General features: G+C 31.6%; 2 protein-coding genes across 6 annotated transcripts; one reads left to right on the top strand and one right to left on the bottom strand.

The window, feature by feature from the left end:
- Positions 1-1,499: 1,499 nt before the first annotated feature.
- Positions 1,500-4,373, top strand: LOC103502611 (outer envelope pore protein 21, chloroplastic). The gene is made up of 5 exons (XM_008466602.3): positions 1,500-1,777; positions 1,956-2,030; positions 2,106-2,258; positions 2,379-2,477; positions 4,096-4,373. Exons 1-5 carry the CDS (start codon positions 1,685-1,687, stop codon positions 4,177-4,179), a joined length of 504 nt encoding a protein of 167 aa, XP_008464824.1. The 5' UTR covers positions 1,500-1,684; the 3' UTR covers positions 4,180-4,373.
- Positions 4,374-5,928: 1,555 nt separating this feature from the next.
- On the bottom strand, positions 5,929-11,498 carry LOC103502610 (monosaccharide-sensing protein 2-like). Of its 5 annotated transcripts, none has more exons than XM_008466598.3 (6): positions 11,170-11,498; positions 9,928-10,071; positions 9,260-9,820; positions 7,352-8,268; positions 7,009-7,196; positions 5,929-6,746 (listed from the first exon to the last, which is right to left on the bottom strand). In XM_008466598.3, exons 2-6 carry the CDS (start codon positions 10,004-10,006, stop codon positions 6,302-6,304), a joined length of 2,190 nt encoding a protein of 729 aa, XP_008464820.1. In that variant the 5' UTR covers positions 10,007-10,071; positions 11,170-11,498; the 3' UTR covers positions 5,929-6,301. The 5 variants fall into 5 exon arrangements, with proteins under 5 accessions (XP_008464820.1, XP_008464819.1, XP_008464822.1 ...); XM_008466597.3 differs by lacking the exon at positions 11,170-11,498 and adding an exon at positions 10,326-10,674; XM_008466600.3 differs by lacking the exon at positions 11,170-11,498 and adding an exon at positions 10,235-10,669.
- Positions 11,499-19,606: the final 8,108 nt, after the last annotated feature.

Raw genomic sequence — 19,606 nt, 5'->3', positions numbered from 1 at the left:
AATTAAAAGGGTTTAACTACAGGCGAAAATAAAAATATTATAATATTTTAAAACAACCCTGAGTTAGTTTCCTTCAATTTCTTCATCCTAAATACCAATTGCCTAACATTCTTTCCATCCTCGCGCATTGCCATCTGCATCCACCAATTCGCTAATTTGATTTTTAATTGCAATTTAATCACTCATACTTCCTCTACTGTTCACACAAGATTTCAAAGAAATATAATTCGTAGAATTGAACTTTGTATATTGATTGATATGGTATTGTGGATACAGTCTCTAATTTTTACTCCTTTGATTCTTTCTCTCGAATACAAAATAAAATTTACTTTGATTCTTTCTCTCGAATCGAGGTTTTTAGAAGTTTGAGTCTTCAATTATTCAGAGCTTAAGTTCTTTCTCTAATCCAAACATCTTCAAAATAAATGGGAAGATCTCTATTTATAGAGAATCTCTATGAGTTTTAGGTGGACTTGAACCCATTTTCTTGTTGGGCTTGGACTTAAGCTTGGACCTATCTGCCTCTTGGTTTGGGTTTGGGCATATCTGCTTCTTGGACCCATTTTTCTTGATAGGCTTGGGCTCGAACCTATTCACTTGGTGGGTTCGGGTTCACTTGTTTGCACAGGTTCAGACCCATTATTTCTTTGACCCAATTTTTCGTTAGGGGCTTGAACTAGATTGGATATGAGAAAACTTGACTACCAAAATCTAATCAAATTATAATTATCATGTTGCGATGCCGTGACGTGATTTAATTGACCAAAATTTCTTATTCAACGCTTACTTCCAGTCAATCTAGGAGTAATTTGGCCTGTTTTATTCTCACTATCTTGAAAAAAAAATATTTCATCCACGCATCAAATTCAATGATAGGATGCAATATCCTCGATGTTATGCAGCTTCAATGGATTAATTTTTGTTTTCCTAAGTTGGTAAAGATTTATCTAAAAAATAAATTATTTCATTCATAACTAAACTAAAAAGAAAATTAAATTAGGAATATTTTATTCCACTTTTCTTTAATTTGGTAGTTAAAAATCCTAAATATAAATTATTTTAGGGATACCGTCGAATATAGCAAGTAAATTTGAGCTATTTACAAAATCATTTAATTTTATATGAATCTTTTTCGTTAAATTTTGTATATATATATATATATATATATTTTTGCTATTTAGGATAATTTCTCAATTATTTATTCTTTGCTCATATTTTTTTAGTTTTTCTCTCAAACACGTGTTAGTACAATCCAACATAAAATGTATAATAACCAATCCATTTTTAAATGTGAGAAAAATACTCCACTGTACATCCAAAATATACAATTTTGATTTTAATTTTGGTTAACTTTCATAAAAATAAAGTAGATTTATTCTATTTTTTCTGAAATACGAAATTGATAACAATTAGGACTTTAATAAATTGTATAAATTTAATTTAGTGGTTGCTTTAACTCAAATAAATAAATAAATAAAAAACACACTAAAATTTGTAATAATAATAATGAAAAAAAAATGTTGAAAAAGATAAAATTTTGTGCTCATAAGGATTAGAAGGAAGCTCCCAAACGGGCATAGCCATGGCAGCTTGGGGTTTATAGGTTTTAGGGATATCGTTTCATTTTCAATTTCTTTGCACTTCCATCTCCTCTTTTCCTTTTTCACTTCTCCTTTCTTCTCCCATGGATACTTCTTTCAGATACGCCGGAGACTCCAGAGCCTTAAGAATCCACGCCAAGGAGAAGATTTCTCTCGACTCCAACATTTTCTTGCAGGTACACCATTTCCTTCTCTAACTTTCTCACTTAACCGTTTTAACTGTGTCTTTGGTTGGATTTATGCTCTGCTATCACATTGATTGGGAACCCTTGTGCTGATTTTGAAGAATTTTGGATTTTACAAACCTTTGTTCTTACATTGTTACATTTTCCCTTTTCTCTTCCTCGTTTAAAGGTTCGTGGCGAGCTAGATACAAGAATAGGAGAACCGAGTCTCCTCGCTGCTTCCGTTAGACAATTTAACCAGGATGTAAGGTTTTCTTGGCAACCAATTCACTTTCTGCAAGTCTTTGTTTTTCTATTTATTATTGTAAATCAAATGCAGTTGTCTGCAAGCGCGGGTTTAGGAGTGCAGTATGATAAATATAAGAAACTTCATTATGTTGGTCGTGGGAAAATGTCTTTTCCTGTGACTACCGATGGTTTGTTGAGATTTACTATTAAAGGGCAATCTCATCTTGACAAGGATTTTAAGCAGGTTAGTGATGAATGATTATATCTCAGGACACACACACAAAAAAAAAAAAAAAAGGCGTGAACTTGGTATTTCTTTTGTTTTCCTTTGCAACCAAACTTTGTTCCATTGTTTTCTTTGCAGATTAAGTACAAAGGAGCTGCTGAATTTTCTTTGGGTGTATTAAATTTTCAAAGGGAACAAGATGTAAGAGTCAAAGTAGGTTATGAAGTGTTCGAAAAGGTAGAGTAATTTACCCTTTTCTGTTTTTTAGTGGTCAGTTCAAGTGTTATGTCTTATCTTACATAAATTGAGTATATTTTCTTTCTATACTATACGTTATTTGATTGTCTCTATGTTATCTCATGATTTATTATCTTGTAGATATGCTCTAGTTAAGAAAAAGTCAGAACGATATAACAATTAAAAAAAAAATAGCTTAGAAGATCTCTTTGTATGTCATCCACATCTTAGCCCATCTTCCTTGTTCTTGGTAGTTGGTAGTCAACATAGGAATGAAATGTTGGCTTCTGGGGCCTTGAGGCGAGGGAACCTCTGTCTCCTTTTTCTTTTTCCACATTGGCTGTTGATTGGACTTAGATGGCTGTTGCCTGTTGGACAGGGGCATGGCTTCCAATTTGAATAAAGACAGAATCGAGTATTCGGGGAGGCATCATGTTCATTGTTCATATAAAAGCTTACAATAATGGCATAATCTTTTTCGGCATGAGAAATAAAAAGAAACTTGAGGACTGTTTCAAACTCAATGCCTATTAAGTATGTTACAATGAAGCTCTTTCATACTACAGGAACTTGCCCACTATAAACTTAGACATCCCGTGGCACGTATGTAAACACTAAACAGAGCTGAAATTTGGAGCTAGAGATGATATTTAACCAGCCCACTCTCCAAACTTCAAAGAATGTAGATTGACCCTCGCTTGAGTTGCCCTCTCAAATGAATCCTTAAAAAAAAATAACAATAAGGAATTATTCAAAATATTAGCGAGCATCACATCCGAGACTTTCTTGCGGATTGTCAAATAGAGCAAATATTTGTCATCTGGTAAATAAGGAGACGGTCGCTTATTAGATGCAGAGCTTTATCTTTACCTGATAAAAGGAAAAAATTTAAAAGACTAAAGGTGCTTTTAGACAGGGAGAAAGGATTTCTGGGTGTGGAGGCCTAATCCTTTAAAAAGATCCTCTTCCTCGAGTAGCTCCTTTTTTCCGTAGGTCTATTGATCATTTTCTATTAGTTGAGTCAATTTTTTCTGCTCTATAAATCGCCTTGTGAAGAAGATGCCTCGTTGATTGGTCTGGTTTACTATATTCTTTGTCGGAAGGCCAATGAAGACTTGAATCACATTCTCAGCAAGTGAGGATGGTCTGGCAAAAGACGGCTGCAAATGATGTCGAAGAAGAAAAATATTGGGAAATGGAGAAGAGGAGGAAAGCGGAAAAGAAAACCAAAATTTTGAAAATGCCACATAAACTAAAATTTATTATAAATTAATAAAATCGGTTTAAAATGTGTCTACACAACCATCCACAAATGGTCACACAAGGTTTTAGAAACTACCAAGCTTGGGACATAAAAGTATCCATTTTGAAACCAAAAATATGTAGTGCCGATTATTTTTGTAGCTTCATTTTGGAGTCTACTTCCAAAAGAATTTTAACCAATGCGGATTGGTGTAGTTTTTAGTCCCTTTATTTCTCTAGTTTAAACCTGGGGCTATATATCATTCATAACATGGCAGGGCAGCTTTACCCTTGCATATCATTAAGAAATTTTACTGGTCTGTTTTGCATTGTTGTATATTGAAACTCTCACTTAATTTCACCATTTTCGTAACAGATACCATACGTTCAGATCAGGGAAAATAACTGGACACTGAATGCTGACATCAATGGTAGATGGAATGTGAGATTCGACTTATGAGAAATAGAAGTTGAACTTTCTCCTTCATAAGTAGTAATTTCAGCTGCGGGATTCCTTTCTGAGATGTGTATTTACCTTCATTTCCATTGTTTCTATTCTATTCCGATAAGCATTGTCTCAACAATTTTTTAACGAATTGATACATTTTTCAAATCCTTTATAATCATTGTTATTATAACTTAGTTTTATGTTAAGTTTCATGCAACTCTTATGCAAGGCATGCGACTAAACTATTCAACTACCGAAGCAAATCACATAGACTTGGTAACATGAAATGTTTATGGTCTATTTGTTTGGATGATGGATATTGTTTGATAGGTGTGGATATTATATATTTGAGATTTAAATGTCTAAGATGATTAATTTTTATGTTCGAATATGCAAATAATTAATGTTTTAAGTGTGTACTGTAAAAAAGCAATTTAATTTAGTATTATTAAATATATTGTTATATTTTAATTATTTATTTAATCACTTAAAATAAAACAAATGAGTATTTTTAGATAACATTAATCAAAGAAATGGCAAAGAATTTCTCCACTAAAATCTCCCTTATTTGCTATATTTAAAAATATTTTTGCAATTTTGTTGTTTAAAACAATTTTTCTTAACTGAACCTAATTAAATTACTTTATTTAATTACTATAAAATAATCGAATAAATATTAAATAATTAGAATATTAATACTTAATATTATTTTGTTTAAATAATATATTTATATTTAATAATTAATTAAAAACAATACTAAAGATGAATCGATATTAATTTGTGAAGTAATTAGGTCTTTGCACTTCCATCTCCTATCTAGGTATAAAAATTCCACTAGAAAACTAATGTTAGCTTAGGAAGTTCTCTAAATAACAATATTCTAAGTTCTAAATATGAAATTCTATGAATAAGCAAAAAGTATTAAATACCTATTTGAAATCACAAACAAGCATCGAAGAAAGTCGCATTAAAATTAAACTAAGGAGGCGTTTGGGGGAATTGTTGATTTATGAAAGGGTTAGTGTTATAATAATTTTGGTATTATAGTAGTCCTAATTATGATAGTATGCGTTTGGGTGATAATATATGTTTGGGGGAGGATTAGAGAAAGGGAATGATTAGGAAAAGATTAGGGAAGAAGTGGAATAGCGAAAAAGAGAGAAATGAATGATTATGTATGTTTTCCATAATTCTTCCCAAAACGTGGAATGGGTTAACATAACCCACTTTACTCTCCTGTAATCCTAAGGCCAAATGCCTCCTAAATGTCTCATGGGAATTGATATAATTGTTCGTGACACATGTGACCCACTAAAGCTAGTATTTTTCCAATTTGGATGGTGATTCGAAACCATTTTAGAATATTTTGATTGGAAAATGTCATTACACTAATGAAATCCAGATTTTCGTTCATATCATTCAAGAGCTCCATTGAAATGGATCTATCTATGGTTATTTTTGGATCAACCATAAGTGTAATGTTTTGTGCATGTTTTAACTACCCATGCTCTAAGATATAAATTTTCTATTGTTTGGCTTGAGGTCATCCCTCCATGGGCGGACTCGGCTCTCTCATCTGATGTCGAACTATGAAAAAATCACAAGCAAACCCTTGAGGTTAGTTTCATTGCTCTCTCTCTCTCTCTCTCTCTCTTTTTTTTTTTTTTTTTTTTTTTTTTTTTTTTTAAATAGAATTTAAATATTTTCTCCAAAAAATGTATATCTGTATATATATTATTATAAAATTAATATAGTAGGGAGTTAGAAAATTATGATGCCAGACTGCCATTTTATTAGTTAGAACTATTGTTCACTGGTGAGGCATCTATGATACAAAATATATGTACTCCAACTTGTGTTAAATCCAAAATCAAACCAAAGCCTTGAAAACTTAAGAGCAAAGAAAAGAAGCTTTTAAAAATCTAAACCAATCACAATCTCCAATACATTGATGCATACAAATTACATAAACTTAAACCAAAATTCAACATAGGAAAAGAATTTGGACTTGCTGTCTTCTTCTTGTTCATCGTTTCATAATGCAGCAGCAAGGAGCAGATTTGCTTCCAATCTGGGAAGGAACAGATGGAGTTTCTATAGAGAGTCAAGACTGCCAATTTGCATCATCCTCAACTCAATTAATACTACCTTTCGCAGCTTGTCTCGCACCGACAGAGAAGAACTCCGCAATGACCTCAAGAGGCATGCCTTTGGTTTCTGGGACTTTCAAGTAGACGAATATCCATGAAATTATACACACAACGGCATAAATGCCGAAGACACCTGCAAGACCTATTGCACTAAGCATCACAGGCAGAGAATATGTTACAATTATATCGCCGGTCCAGAAAACCATTGCACATATTGCAATGCAGAGGCCACGGACCCTTGTCGGGAAAATTTCCGAGCAAAGGATGTTTGGAATTGGTCCATATCCCATGACAAAGATGCAAAAGTAAACGACCACACATATGGTTGAGATTGCTGCATTGACAATGGTGCTCACTGTAATAAGCTCAAACACGACGAGAACGAGGAGTGATACTATTAGCACAGGGATGGTAGCGAGTAAGAGCCGCCTACAGAAAAACTGTGTTAGCTAGAATTTGATAAGTAAACAGAAATGCATATTTAGTGATAACAAAATGTTGCTAGCGAGTATGCTTGAGGCTCTACGATGGTGAATATTCAACACTTACGTGTTAATAAATAGACAAAATTAAACAATTTCATTTTTTTTTTGACCCTTTTTTTAAAGAAAAATAAAGGAGAGAAACAGTTTAACAATACTAAATTAAATGGGCTCTAAAGACATTATATGAAAGAAAAAATCAAAACTACCTTCTGCCTGAAATATCCATGAGCCTCATTGCCACACCAATACAGGGAAGCATCAGGAAGGTTGTGAATGCACTAATCAGGAATGATGCGGATTCAGAACCAATCCCCATATTTGAAAGCAAAACTTCAACACCTGCTTCTTCAAGAATTTGAGGAGTATAGTAAAGAACTCCATTGATCCCAGAAAACTGCGAATCAGTTTGAAAAACAGACCAAGGTTCAGTTGCTTCGACGTTAAACACAATAAAACCAAACTGCGAGAGAACCAGCTTTTGCCTCACTTGAAACCAGCAAGAAAATGACGTGCACTAATATGTAAAACCAATAGCAAGTATTTTAGTACCTGTTGAAGAATCTGAATTCCAATTCCTACAATTAGAGCATGCTTAACGCCTGGTTCGAGTAAAGCAGACCATATTGGAGTCTTTGAAACAGTTTCAGATGGATGAACCATTGCAGGGCCAACTGGGCGCTGATCTTTAAGTTCTTTAGAGACAAGAGCAGGCTGGCTGACCAATGCTGCAGCCTGGATGACCTCACCATCTGCATGGACATCTTCTCCAGGAAGAGAAAGAATAGATCCACGTCGGGACCCAGGAACATCCTCTGGGTGCAAATAAATACGTTTAAATCCGCCCTCCTTGCCATCCTCTCCTTTCTCAGACCATTTCCATGCCAACTGCCAGCCCCCACCAATCCCAGTATTACCGACCCCCTCAATATTTCCTTGCATGAGACTGCTGTGGCGCCTCACACTGAAGATACTACCATGGGAAGGAGGGGGAACGATATCTTTATCCATGCTGGTTGTTTGGCGCGAAATCAGTGGACTATGCAGATTGTCATCTGAGTCCACTCCACCAGCCTCTGATGCATAGTCATCTCCTCTCTGGCTCTCCTCGTCCCACTGCTCATTTTTCACATGAGGTTCAGCCGTGCTGAACATGCTGCCAAAGTTTGGGAAAACCATGCTTCCAGACTCCGGGAGCTTCTCATGAACACTACCAAAAAGGGTGACAAGTGGGTCCATAAGCATACTTCTATTGACCAAACTTCCTTGCCGAGATGCAAGCACGAGAGAACTCTGTCCTGTGACAGGCTTAGCAACCCAAGATAGGCCTTCTCCAGGTCCATATAATCTAATTTTATCTTTTTGATCAGCTATGTCCCCATCAATTTCTTCAGCAGGACCTATTATATACTCTTCTATGGATGTCTCACCCCCAATCCCAAGACCTTCAACTAGCAAAGCCATCTCACCTGTTGATGAAGACGAAGACCTTGTAAGAAAATAATGGCTTTGGCATTTTGAATGTATATGAAACTACATCAGTCATTATACAAACTCAGAACATTCATTTCTTAAACTAGTCATCATAGTTCCTAGTAACACTGTAGTACAAGCTGGCTGAGGAAAATTTTCAAAAGGCCAATACCAAGATGTTCAAATGTCTTTACTTATCAATTTTCAAGTTCTTGATACCATTCAGAAAAGCAAATGATAATCAAATCAGAAATATTATAAACATGCTAAGAAAGAGTTTAAAAAAAGGAGTTGTTCTCTAAAGCTAAAGAAATATCTTAATAAGCTCATTCCATGTCATGCACTCTTCAATATATAATTGGTAACGTGATGTGGAGCCTAAAGTAGACGGTTTATGGATTTACTGCCTGTCTTGTTTTCATTTCTAAGAAATTCGACAGAACTCAACATTTATCACTTTCTTCTCATCCTGGATATCATACACATTCATTATTATAACTTTTTATATCCGAGAGTTTCAGGTAAGCTTACCCGCACTTTGACTGATCTCGTGGGACAACCTATCGAACCTTACAACATTTGGATGTCAAGAAAACTCGTAGGATATTAATCCTAGGTAGTTGAACACCATGGATTGAACTTATGACCTAGGACTAAGAAGTCACATTACCTTATTTACCACTAGGTAAACTTACGACGGTTTGCATACTAAAATATTTGTCCATTAACTACCCGGAAAATGGCATGGTGTAAACATTTGAATAATAGTGTGGCATGCAAATGAAGCACTCACAGCAAAAAGGATTAACACAAGCAACTGTTGAGAGCAGAAACAAAAAGAATGCTATGGGAATATGAAACTTAATCAATAAAAGAATCTTAGTTCTCATGTGTGTATGACTAAAACATCTCATGTGTGTATGACTAAAACACTCTAAGACCATAGAAAATCAGAACGGAAATTAAATAAAGAATAAAAATATGAACCTGAAACATCCTCTATGCCACGGAGTCGCTGGAGAACCTTTTTTGCCTCAAGCATCTTCCCTTTACTAACCAGCCATCGAGGAGATTCAGGCAAGAAAAACACTGTTAGTATAAAATAGAGGACGGATGGGATAGAGAGGACTCCAAGCATTAATCTCCAGCTTGTTGAGACTGACAACGACATGTAAAATACCATACAGTAGGATATGAACATGCCACCTGATCCAGTAAACTGTGGGAGAGTATTCAACAATCCTCTTATTTCTGATGGGGCAGTTTCTGAAATATAAACAGGAACAAGAGTGACGGCAAGGCCAATCCCAAATCCATCCAACAACCTTGCTATGCAGAGTACCAACACATTAGGGGACCACAACATGATCAAACCACTTAGAATATAAAGCAGTGATGACAATATCAACATCGGACGTCGACCGACCCAATCCGATACCGGCCCTGAACACGTTGTGATGATTGTAGCTCCAATGAGAGATATGGCCACTATAAGACCTTCCACTGAAGAATTGAGGACCATGTCTTTCTTGATGTAGACCATAGCCCCTGATATACAAAGCCATTGAATAAAGTTTTCAGTTAAAGGAAGAAGCAACAAGGGCATGAAACTTAGAGAAATACAAAGAGTGAAAGAAGTTATAATGAAGGAGTACCAGCAATGGTGGCATTATCCCATCCTTGCAGAAAGTTTCCAACGGAAGCAGCAAGAGCCACTAGCAAAGCTCCCTTCATTTATTCAATTCAAGCTCCAATGTGGTCAGACAGTCTCCAAGCTAATAGCTAGCTCTAGCTAAAACCTGCAACTCCAAAGCAAAGAGAAGAAAGAAGAGAAAGATGTGAAGTTCAGAGAAGAGAAGGCAACTATTGAACAATAGATCTCAGTGAATCAATCATCAAGCCCTTTATCCCCCTAAAGCCTAGGAACCTCCAAAAACCAACAAAACTACACACTCTGCCAACCTATTGAACTTCAAATGAAAACTTCAAGAATGAATTGAAAAGCAAGACCAACTAAGCTAGAAACAGTAAACTCCAGAGCAGTAGTCATTACCGCCCAATTGTAAAGGAAAAACAGTGGACAACTCGAAAATTAAGATAGTTTACTCGAAAAGGTGAGCTCAGAAGGGAGAAAAAGGAGACACCCAGGAGAGGGAATGGGACAGAGACAGGAAAGATAACATATCGCAGGCAGAAAAACGCATAATGACAAAAGGGTTGAAGATGGGGAATAGTCTGGAAAGAGAGAGAATGGACAGTGAAAAAGGCTCAGTAATCTTTCTTTCTGTGAATTGAGAGCACTATGAACTGGCTAGTTGGACGGATTATTGAGAATATAGACAAAACTCTCTCTTTCTTCCTGTTTTCTGTTATTAATTTTCTCTTTGTCTTTCGTCAACAAGCTTCAGATGCCATTTTTAATCATTATTATACTAATAATTAACATTTGAAAGACAGGGTGGGATGTGGGATCGATCCGATCGACCAACTTTATGAAAATAACATTAAAAAAGTAAAAGCGGGAAAGAAATAATCAATCAATGACGAACAGCACTTCCCAATTCTCCTTCACCCCTTTTATCTCATTCTACAGCTCTATCTTACATGGTCCACACACATGCGTAGTGATTTGACCAACTTCATACCAATTCAATCAAAGATGGGAAGTGGGCTTGTTTGAAATGTGTCAAATCTCTCATCCCCCTCCCCCATTTCGTACATACACAGAGATAGCAAAAGATTCTGATTCCCATGTGCGAACTAATTCTGAAATCGAAAAGAAAACGAAACCCTCCAACTTCACTATACTCAATCATTCCCCTAAAAAACTGAAGATAATAATAAACAAATGGGTTACAGAGAATCATTTCAAACAATAAGTAGAAAGAGAGGTGAACCTTGAGGATTTGATGAAGATGAAGATCCAGAGTCCAAGTTGGAAAGTATGTTTTCTAGTGAAAACAGCACCTGGGTTTTGCTATACTGATAATGCGGAATCGACAAACAAAAGCTTTCTTTTCTGATTTTTTTTCTTATAGTTTATTAGCTTTTCTTCCTTTTTGCCAAAATGGGTCTCTCTTTTTCCTCCTCAAGTTTTGGATGCAGAGGAACCCACCAAAGAAAAAGAAGAGAACAAAAAGAACATGCAAAATAAAAAAGAAAACAGAGTTGAACTGATTAAAAGAGAGGAAAGTGGTTGAGGATCCAGATTTGGCAGAGGTTTTCTTGAACCAAAATCAAGGGAGAAAAATGTATATATATAAATTAGGTAACGGGACAAATAAGGGCGGGGAGATTGATCAATCAGTCATCAATCATCATTAAAATTAAATGCAGAATATGAATCATTTCATAGTGTATGTACAGTCACATCATCTTCCATGTGGATCCATGTCACCACTTCTTTGAAGTTTGAACTTGCCGTTTCAACTCTATAAAATTATTTTTCTTCTTCCTTCTCTTTGTTAAATCGTTTGCTTCGTTCCTAAACATTCAAAACTGTGCTTCTGAGTTGGCATCTAAAGTTTCATTCTTTTTTCAGTTCAATGGCTAAACTTTATCAGTGAATCAAATCATGAGGTTGAGCTAAAGTAAGTATATGACTTTTTGTTTCAAAGTTTTGAAAACCAAGTTTATAACCACTCTTTCCTCGAAAGTCTTTATTTTAGTTCTAAAAAAAATAGATATACTAAAAACAACATTTACAAATAAAAAAAAAAAAAAGAAAAACTATTAATAAAATATAACAAATTTTATCAAATTCTCTGCAACTTGTTTAAGTTTTTTATTAGTTTTAATTTTGTTGTTATCCATAAGAATTCTTCTACTAAGAACTTGCTTTTAGTTTTTGAAATTTTATAAGAGTTCAACTCTCTACTTAATAAAGAAAGATGAAAAAATCGTAAACAATGAAAAATAAATTGTTTTTTGGAAACTAAAAACCAATACCTTACTTGATTAACTATTTTGTTATTTTTTTAGTTTTAAAAAATTAAGACTATTTTCTTTCATCTTCTTAAAACCTAAAAATCAAATAATAATTACCAATAATGTGAGCTAAACATATTATAAATTAGTTCCTAATTAATATTTCATCTAAATTTGTCTCTCATTTTAGTTAAAGTTTTTGGCGTTGATACTTCCTTCATTGAGTTGGGTTTATGTTACCCAATTACCCAAATTAAATAGCCACATTTTATAATAGCAATTTGTCTTTATTATTATTATTTTTTAAATAAAATATTTACTTACAAGTGTATCCATGTCACAGTGAAAAGGGCATATGATATATATATATATATATATATATATAGAATTATTTAGTATTAGTGAAAAGGGGAGATTTCTTTGGAATTATTAATTTTAATTATTTAAAAAAGTGGCATGCACGTAGAGTAGACAAAGAAAAAGAGACAAGGGAGGTGTTATATCTAAATGCCTCTCTGGACAAAAAACAATCTTCAACATGAGAGAATATTGAGGCTCACATGTTCTTAAATTATATATATATATATCAATTTTAATTCCCATTTTTCTTCTCAACTTTACAAATAAGTGGGAGATTCAAATCCAACTACCTCTCTTGCTGATACAACGTCTACCACCCAAAATAACAACTATATAAAAGAGAGAGTGATATATCTATAACCTAAATCACCAAGGACTTGATAGTTCACCATCATGTATTGGTATCCCTTTTCCTTATAAATTATTACACACGAAAAGTGTCAACGGAGGATACAAGTATTAAAGACGTTAATTTACAAAATCAAAAAGAAAAACGAAAGCTGAGTTAGATGGGTTTAAAGAAAGTGTTCTCAAAATTACATGGGATACCAGTTACGGATCTAGAAATTTTTAAGGGGGGTACCGAGCACTATATAATAAACATACTAGAAAATGTTAAAAAAATATCTCGACATTTTACTGATACTCCAATAATTTTCACATGATTTTTTTTTATGTAAATATTTGAATTTAAAAATTGCATCAAAAAAAGAAAAGAAAAGAAAAGGAATAATACTTTTTTCATAGAATATCGTTTGGAGGGTGGAAATTTAGATTACCGACTTTGTTTTATTTTTTTTCTAAATATTCTTTTTAAAGATTTATTTTCATTTTAGAAAATTATTGAAATTTCAATTTTATCTTAGTCAAGTCTTTTTTATTTTTAAAAAAACTATATATCTTCTTTTTTAAGGAAGTCATTGAAATTTACTAAGAAAAATGAAATTTGGGAAAAGAAAATTATTAATTTTTATTGAATAAAATCTATTTTGTAACGATTTAAGAAAATTTGATATTTGAAATAATTTAGAAAAAATTTTGATATTCGAGGAAAGAAAATTATTGACATCGGAATAAAAACTATTTTGTGAAAATAGTTACAAAAGTTAAAAATTGAACCCTCAACCTAAGGGTTATAACGTGGGGCTAACCAATATAGGAGAACCAAAATTTAGTTTTAGTGAAATTTTATTTAATATATATTTTAATATGACACTTTAAAATTAATAAATTAATATTAAAATACAAAAACCGATAATGTGAGTGGAGCACATACCCCAACTTCTTAATAAATCCACCCTTGAAAAATACATTGAAATATAATATATGAACTATCTTTCTATTGTAATATAATAAACTTACAAAGACAATTGAACATGTTGCTACCCTATAATTATGGTGACAACATAAATGTAATATAAATATGAGTTTAGTTTTGATATCTTGTTGTTAATTAGTTGTAATATATATTTCTAAGTTTGAGATTAGTAAACTAAAAAGTACAAATCCATAAATTTTGTTGACCTTAATTATAATTTTTCTAACAAATTAAACTATATATGGTTAAGTTTATTTTTTTAAATCTCTTTAAGAGCCGAACCCAAACATTTGAAGGTAAAAGATATTATGACATTTTCGTGGAAGATTTATGTGCTAAACTGATCTTAAAATAAATAAATAAATAAAACTCCATTAACTTAATTAGTAATGTGTGATCAATCAGATCTATGCATTTATTCTCCTTTTCATTGTTATTTTGAAAATAAAAAAGATCTCTACCTTTGTTAGTGGAGAAGAAAAAGCATTCTAATACATATAATATATACATACACACAAACACACACAACCTTCCAAAGTTTCATACTGATTGAGATATTAAATGATATATATTATCTTTTAAAGATCTTATGACGATATTATTAATTCTAATTAATTTCACTATAGCCCGAATTTAGGGGTGTGGAATTAATTTTAATTAAGTTTGGATTGGAGATGCACTATTTGTAATTTGAACGTGTTCAAATCTTTTTCATATCTCCTTATATTTTGTTCCATCTCTACAGAATCGAGATTAGAGTTTAGGAAAAAAATATCCTCTCTCTCTCTTTTTTTTTTTCTTTTAATTCAATGTTTAATACAGATTCTTTCTCATTTTATATTTATTTTAATAAAAATCTTAATCAAATATCAAGAAATAAATTTAAAATTATACAAATTTGTGGGATAGGTAGACGACCGTTCATAATTTAAAAGAAATCACATCGTGGACTAAGAGACTAGATGTTAAGATCTTGAATGGGTTGTATGATAAAAAAAAAAAAAGAAATGGTATATATTATTTGCTACCAATGGCAAGTGATAATTTATTTTAGAAGATGTCTCTTTTTTGTCTCCTCTCGTTTTAAATGAAAATCTTCTAGATCCAATGAGAAATCAAAGTAATAGTCAAAATAAATTACATAACTCAACCAACATATTACTTATATTATTTCATTTAAATTCAAAATCTGTTACAAAAATGAAAAAATAATATGGAATAACCTTGAACTTCAAATTAAAAGTGAGATGGTGTCATATCATGTGTAGTTTAGATTTTGTTGTCAAAATTGGGTGTATATCATGCCATGCAATGCATCCTCATAAGGAAAATGAGGTAATAGGCCAAATGTATTTTTATATGGAATATGATGTTATACCAAAATATACTCCATTATTACAATAGTAATTAGTAATTATATAACTAAGAAAAATATAGTAATTAGTAATAAATAGTATTTAATTTGAAAAAGAATGAAGCACGAGCGAGGGAGTTGGACAACGCTTGATAAGCTACTCTTTTTGAAAAATATCAAATTATGGGAGTGAAGCCGGTCTTTTCAATAAAAGGGATGGATTTAAAATTAGATTTAAAAAAAAAAAAGTAGGTTTAAAAGAAATTATGTTAAATCATTTTTTAAAAAAAAAAAAGGGATTTTTTCAAAAATATAAAAAAACGATAAAATATTTACATTCTAAAACAATTTCAAAAACAGAAAAAGCTCAGAGACTCATTGTATAAAATACCAAAAATGCCCTGTCAACCACGCAGTCAATAACACGCACGTAATATATTTGTGATTTATACGAGATCGTTTAGATATGGCTACAAGACGATCATATGGTTTAATATATACGCGATCATTTAGATATGACTACAACGCAATCGTTTAAATATGACTACAATTTATACGCGATAGTTTAGATATGACACAATTTATCTTTTCAATTCCATCGTTTAATTTTGATTTGGTTAATTTTGATTTGGGGACCCAAATCTAAATGATTTTTTTTTAATTTGGTACACGATTTTTTTTATTTTTTTGTTACACGATTGTTTAGATTTCTTTACACGATTGTTTAGATTTCTTTACACGATCGTTTACTTTTTTTTTACACGATCGTTTACTTTTTTTTAACGATCGTTTACATTTGAGTACTCCAATCTAAATGATTTTTTTTGAAGATTTTTTATACATAATCTTTTATTTTTTTTTTACACAATCGTTTACATTTGGCTACTCCAATCTAAATGATTTTTTTTTTCAAGATTCTTTATACACGATCTTTAAAATTTTGCTATTTTTTTGTACACGGTCTTATACACATTAGATGTTGCTTTTTTTTTTACACAGTTTTATACAAAGTTGTTTAGATTTGGTTACCCAAATGCAACCGCGTAAAAAAAGAAGGAAAAAAAAAGACGATGGAAAGAAATCGCAACGAAAAAAAGAATAGGAAAAGTAGAAAGACGATGGAAAAAATCAAAGCGAAAAAAAAAAGAGGAAAAGAAGAAAAACGATGGAAAGATTAAACCACGTAAATAAAAAATTGAAAAATAAGAAAAATGATGGAAAGAAATCACAGAAAAGAAAAAGAAGAAAGAAGAAATCGCAAGGAAAAACGAAGAAGACGAAATAGAGGAGGAAGACCAATCGCGAGGAAGAAAGAAAGATGGAAGAGCAAATCTGGAATATTTAAAAAATGACTAACTTTATGTGCTTTGTTACACGGACCGTAAATAGTTTGGTCTTTTGTTACATTTACGATAGTTTCCCTTTTTTTATTTTCTAAAAGGGAAACTCTTGTAAAGGTAACAAAACACTAAACTATTTACGGTCCGTATAACAAAGCCTATAAAGTTAGTTATTTTTTAAATATTTCATGTTTGTCTTTCCATCTTTTTTTTCTTCCTAGCGATTTGTCTTCATTCTCCTATTTCTTTCATCGTCTTCTTCCTACGATTTCGTCTTTCTTCTTTTCTATTTTTTTTTCTGCAATTTGTTTCCATCATCTTTTCTTATTTTTCAATTCTTTATTTACGTCGTTTAATCTTTCCATTGTTTTTTTTTTTTTTTGCTTTTTCATCGTCTTTCTACTTCTGCTCTCTTTTTTTTCGCTGCGATTTTTTTCCATTGTCTTTCTTTTTTTCATTTTTTTATGTTGTGTACAAAAAATAACAAAATCTAAAAGATCATGTATAAAGAATCTTGAAATAAATCATTTAGATTGGAGTAACCAAATGTAAACTATCGTGTAAAAAAGTAAACAAGTAAAAAAAAAAGATCGTGTATAAAGAATCTTTAAAAAAATCATTTAGATTGGAGTAGCATCGTATGAAAAAAATAAAAGATTATGTATAAAGAATCTTGAAAAAGATTCATTTAGATTGGACTAGCCAAATGTAAACGATCATGTAAAAAATAAAAGATTGTGTATAAAGAATCTTGGAAAAAATATTATTTAGACTGGAGTAGCCAAATGTAAATGATGGTTTAAAAAAAGAATAAGCGATCTCTAAAAAAATTAAAAATCGTGTATAAAGAATCTTGAAAAAAAAATCATTTGGATTGAAGTAACCAAATCTAAACGATCGTGTATTTTTGAAAAAAAAATCAAATTTAAACGATCAAATCTAAACGATCGTGTAACTAAATTTAAACGCAATCAAGTTAAATGATAGCGTAACAAAAATTAAATGATGGAATTGAAAAGATAAATTGTAGTCATATCTAAACGATCGATAACCAAATCTAAACGATCACAAATATATTACGTGCACGTTGTTGACGACATGGTTGACGGGGCATTTTTTGTATTTTACACGGTAGACCTCTAGACTTTTTCCGTTTTTGAAATTGTTTTACAGAGCGTAAATATTTTGCCACTTTTTTTTATATTTTTTAAAAGACCCCTTTACAAAATGAAATTTTCTCGTTTGGTGAATTTATTATTATTTTTTAATTTTAATGATTTTTTTTAATTTCCACAAATTCATATTTACTTAATTTATATTAATTATTATATGCTTAATTACCTTTTAATTAATGATTTTTTTATGATTTTTATAATAATTTATTGTTCTTAATTTTTTTACTATGCAATTCGTATTTTTGTAATTTGTTTGAATTCGTATTTTTTATTATATACTTGAAAAAAATTAAATAAAAAGATTTTTTTTCTTGTGCATTGAGTGGAATCATTCTATTTTTCTTTTTATTATCATTTTAAACTCTCCTCTTCTCATTGACTTCTTCCATTATTTCACTTCTTCTCATATTCTCTTCTTTCCATCCAACTTCTTCCATTATTTCACTTCTTTCCGTACCCTTCTCTTCCTATCTAACTATTTCACAGACTGCCGAGCACAAAAAGACCTATGCCTTTCCCTTCATTTGTTCTTCTATAAAAGCACTGTTTCTTTTTTTCTTTTCTCACAATTTCCATCTTACTTCTTCGATTAAAAAAAAATCTTTTCTTCCATCTACTCTCCTTCTTCCTCTTTTATAACATCTCATTTCTTCTAATTTCTTCACCTAGTCACTTGTTTGAGGTATTCAATAATATATTTCTTCACCTAGTCATATAAAACTCTTGGTATGGACTATTTGGGCTACCTAGAACATCACCATAAGACTTCCACTTACATGTCTTGTTATATTCACTTCAGTTTGACCTGATCCAAACTTTCCATTCATTTATCCATATGAGACAACAATACGAATTGCAGGCAGACCATGCACTTCTCAGATACATAACGAGATGGATAGGAAGGACACAACCGCTTCCTCGCGTTGCACTGTTTGCAGACAAGAGGGATATAATCGACGAAAATGCCCCAAATGAGGTGGAAATGAAGCATAGTTAATGTATAAATACTAGGATTTATTGTAGTGTTTTTGTGTTTCACTTCAATGTAATCTCGACGTAATTTCTATTGTTATTTGAATGACTACATATACACAAAATTAATTTTATTCTTAGTCTCTAATGGTTTGTTCACTTGATATATTCCTAAGTATAATTATTTGTAAATCATTTCCTAAACCCTAAATTATTGACAAAATTATCACATCATTATAAATATTGTGTTATTAAATAGATCGAAGAGAAAAACATATTAATAAAATAAAAGAAAAAATTGTCCAAGAGATTACAAAAATATGGATGTGCATAATAAAAAGACTAGGAATGTTATTACAAAAATCATAAAAAATCATTAAGTAAAAAATAATTAAGCATATAATATCAATTTATGAAAAATTAAAAAAAAATCATTAAGTATATAATGATTAAGAAATCATTAAAATTAAAAAAATAATAATAAATACACTTTGAGAGAGAAAATTTCATTTATGCAAAAAAAAAAAAACACCCTTTTCATTTCTTTTAAACTCGCCACTTTTTTCAATTTTAATTTTAAATTCACCCCATTTTTGGAAAAGACTCTTCACTTCTCTAAAACAACCTATAACGGACGGTTTGGATCAAGAGAATTGAAATGATCAGAATAAGATTGTTGAGAATTAAAAACACATGTGTTTGATTGTACATCAAAATGTTATAAGAATGTACTAGATAATAAAGAATTTTTTTTAATAATGTTATTTTTAAAAATATTATCAAAAATGGACTAGAAGAGAAAATATTGACAAAATTATGATAGCAAAATCGTAGACAGGGTCCACGACTTGATTGAGTTGTCAATGAAGTGTTAATAGACCCCGTCCA

The sequence above is a fragment of the Cucumis melo genome, chromosome 3 (assembly GCF_025177605.1).
Source record: "Cucumis melo cultivar AY chromosome 3, USDA_Cmelo_AY_1.0, whole genome shotgun sequence".
NCBI lineage: Eukaryota > Viridiplantae > Streptophyta > Magnoliopsida > Cucurbitales > Cucurbitaceae > Cucumis > Cucumis melo.
The sequence above is the reverse complement of the archived record's forward strand: the minus strand, read 5'-3'. Positions and strand labels throughout refer to the sequence as shown.

Bases quoted from the DNA above. Each gene is read 5' to 3' on its own strand.
- LOC103502611 (XM_008466602.3), top strand. From the start codon at position 1,685: ATGGATACTTCTTTCAGATACGCCGGAGACTCCAGAGCCTTAAGAATC. The intron at 1,778-1,955 runs GTACACCATTTC...CCTCGTTTAAAG, and splicing joins ACTCCAACATTTTCTTGCAG to GTTCGTGGCGAGCTAGATAC. The intron at 2,478-4,095 runs GTAGAGTAATTT...TTTTCGTAACAG, and splicing joins GTTATGAAGTGTTCGAAAAG to ATACCATACGTTCAGATCAG.
- LOC103502610 (XM_008466598.3), bottom strand. From the start codon at position 10,006: ATGAAGGGAGCTTTGCTAGTGGCTCTTGCTGCTTCCGTTGGAAACTTT. The intron at 9,821-9,927 runs GTACTCCTTCAT...TTTGTATATCAG, and splicing joins GGATAATGCCACCATTGCTG to GGGCTATGGTCTACATCAAG. The intron at 7,197-7,351 runs GTACTAAAATAC...ACTGATTCGCAG, and splicing joins GAATTCAGATTCTTCAACAG to TTTTCTGGGATCAATGGAGT.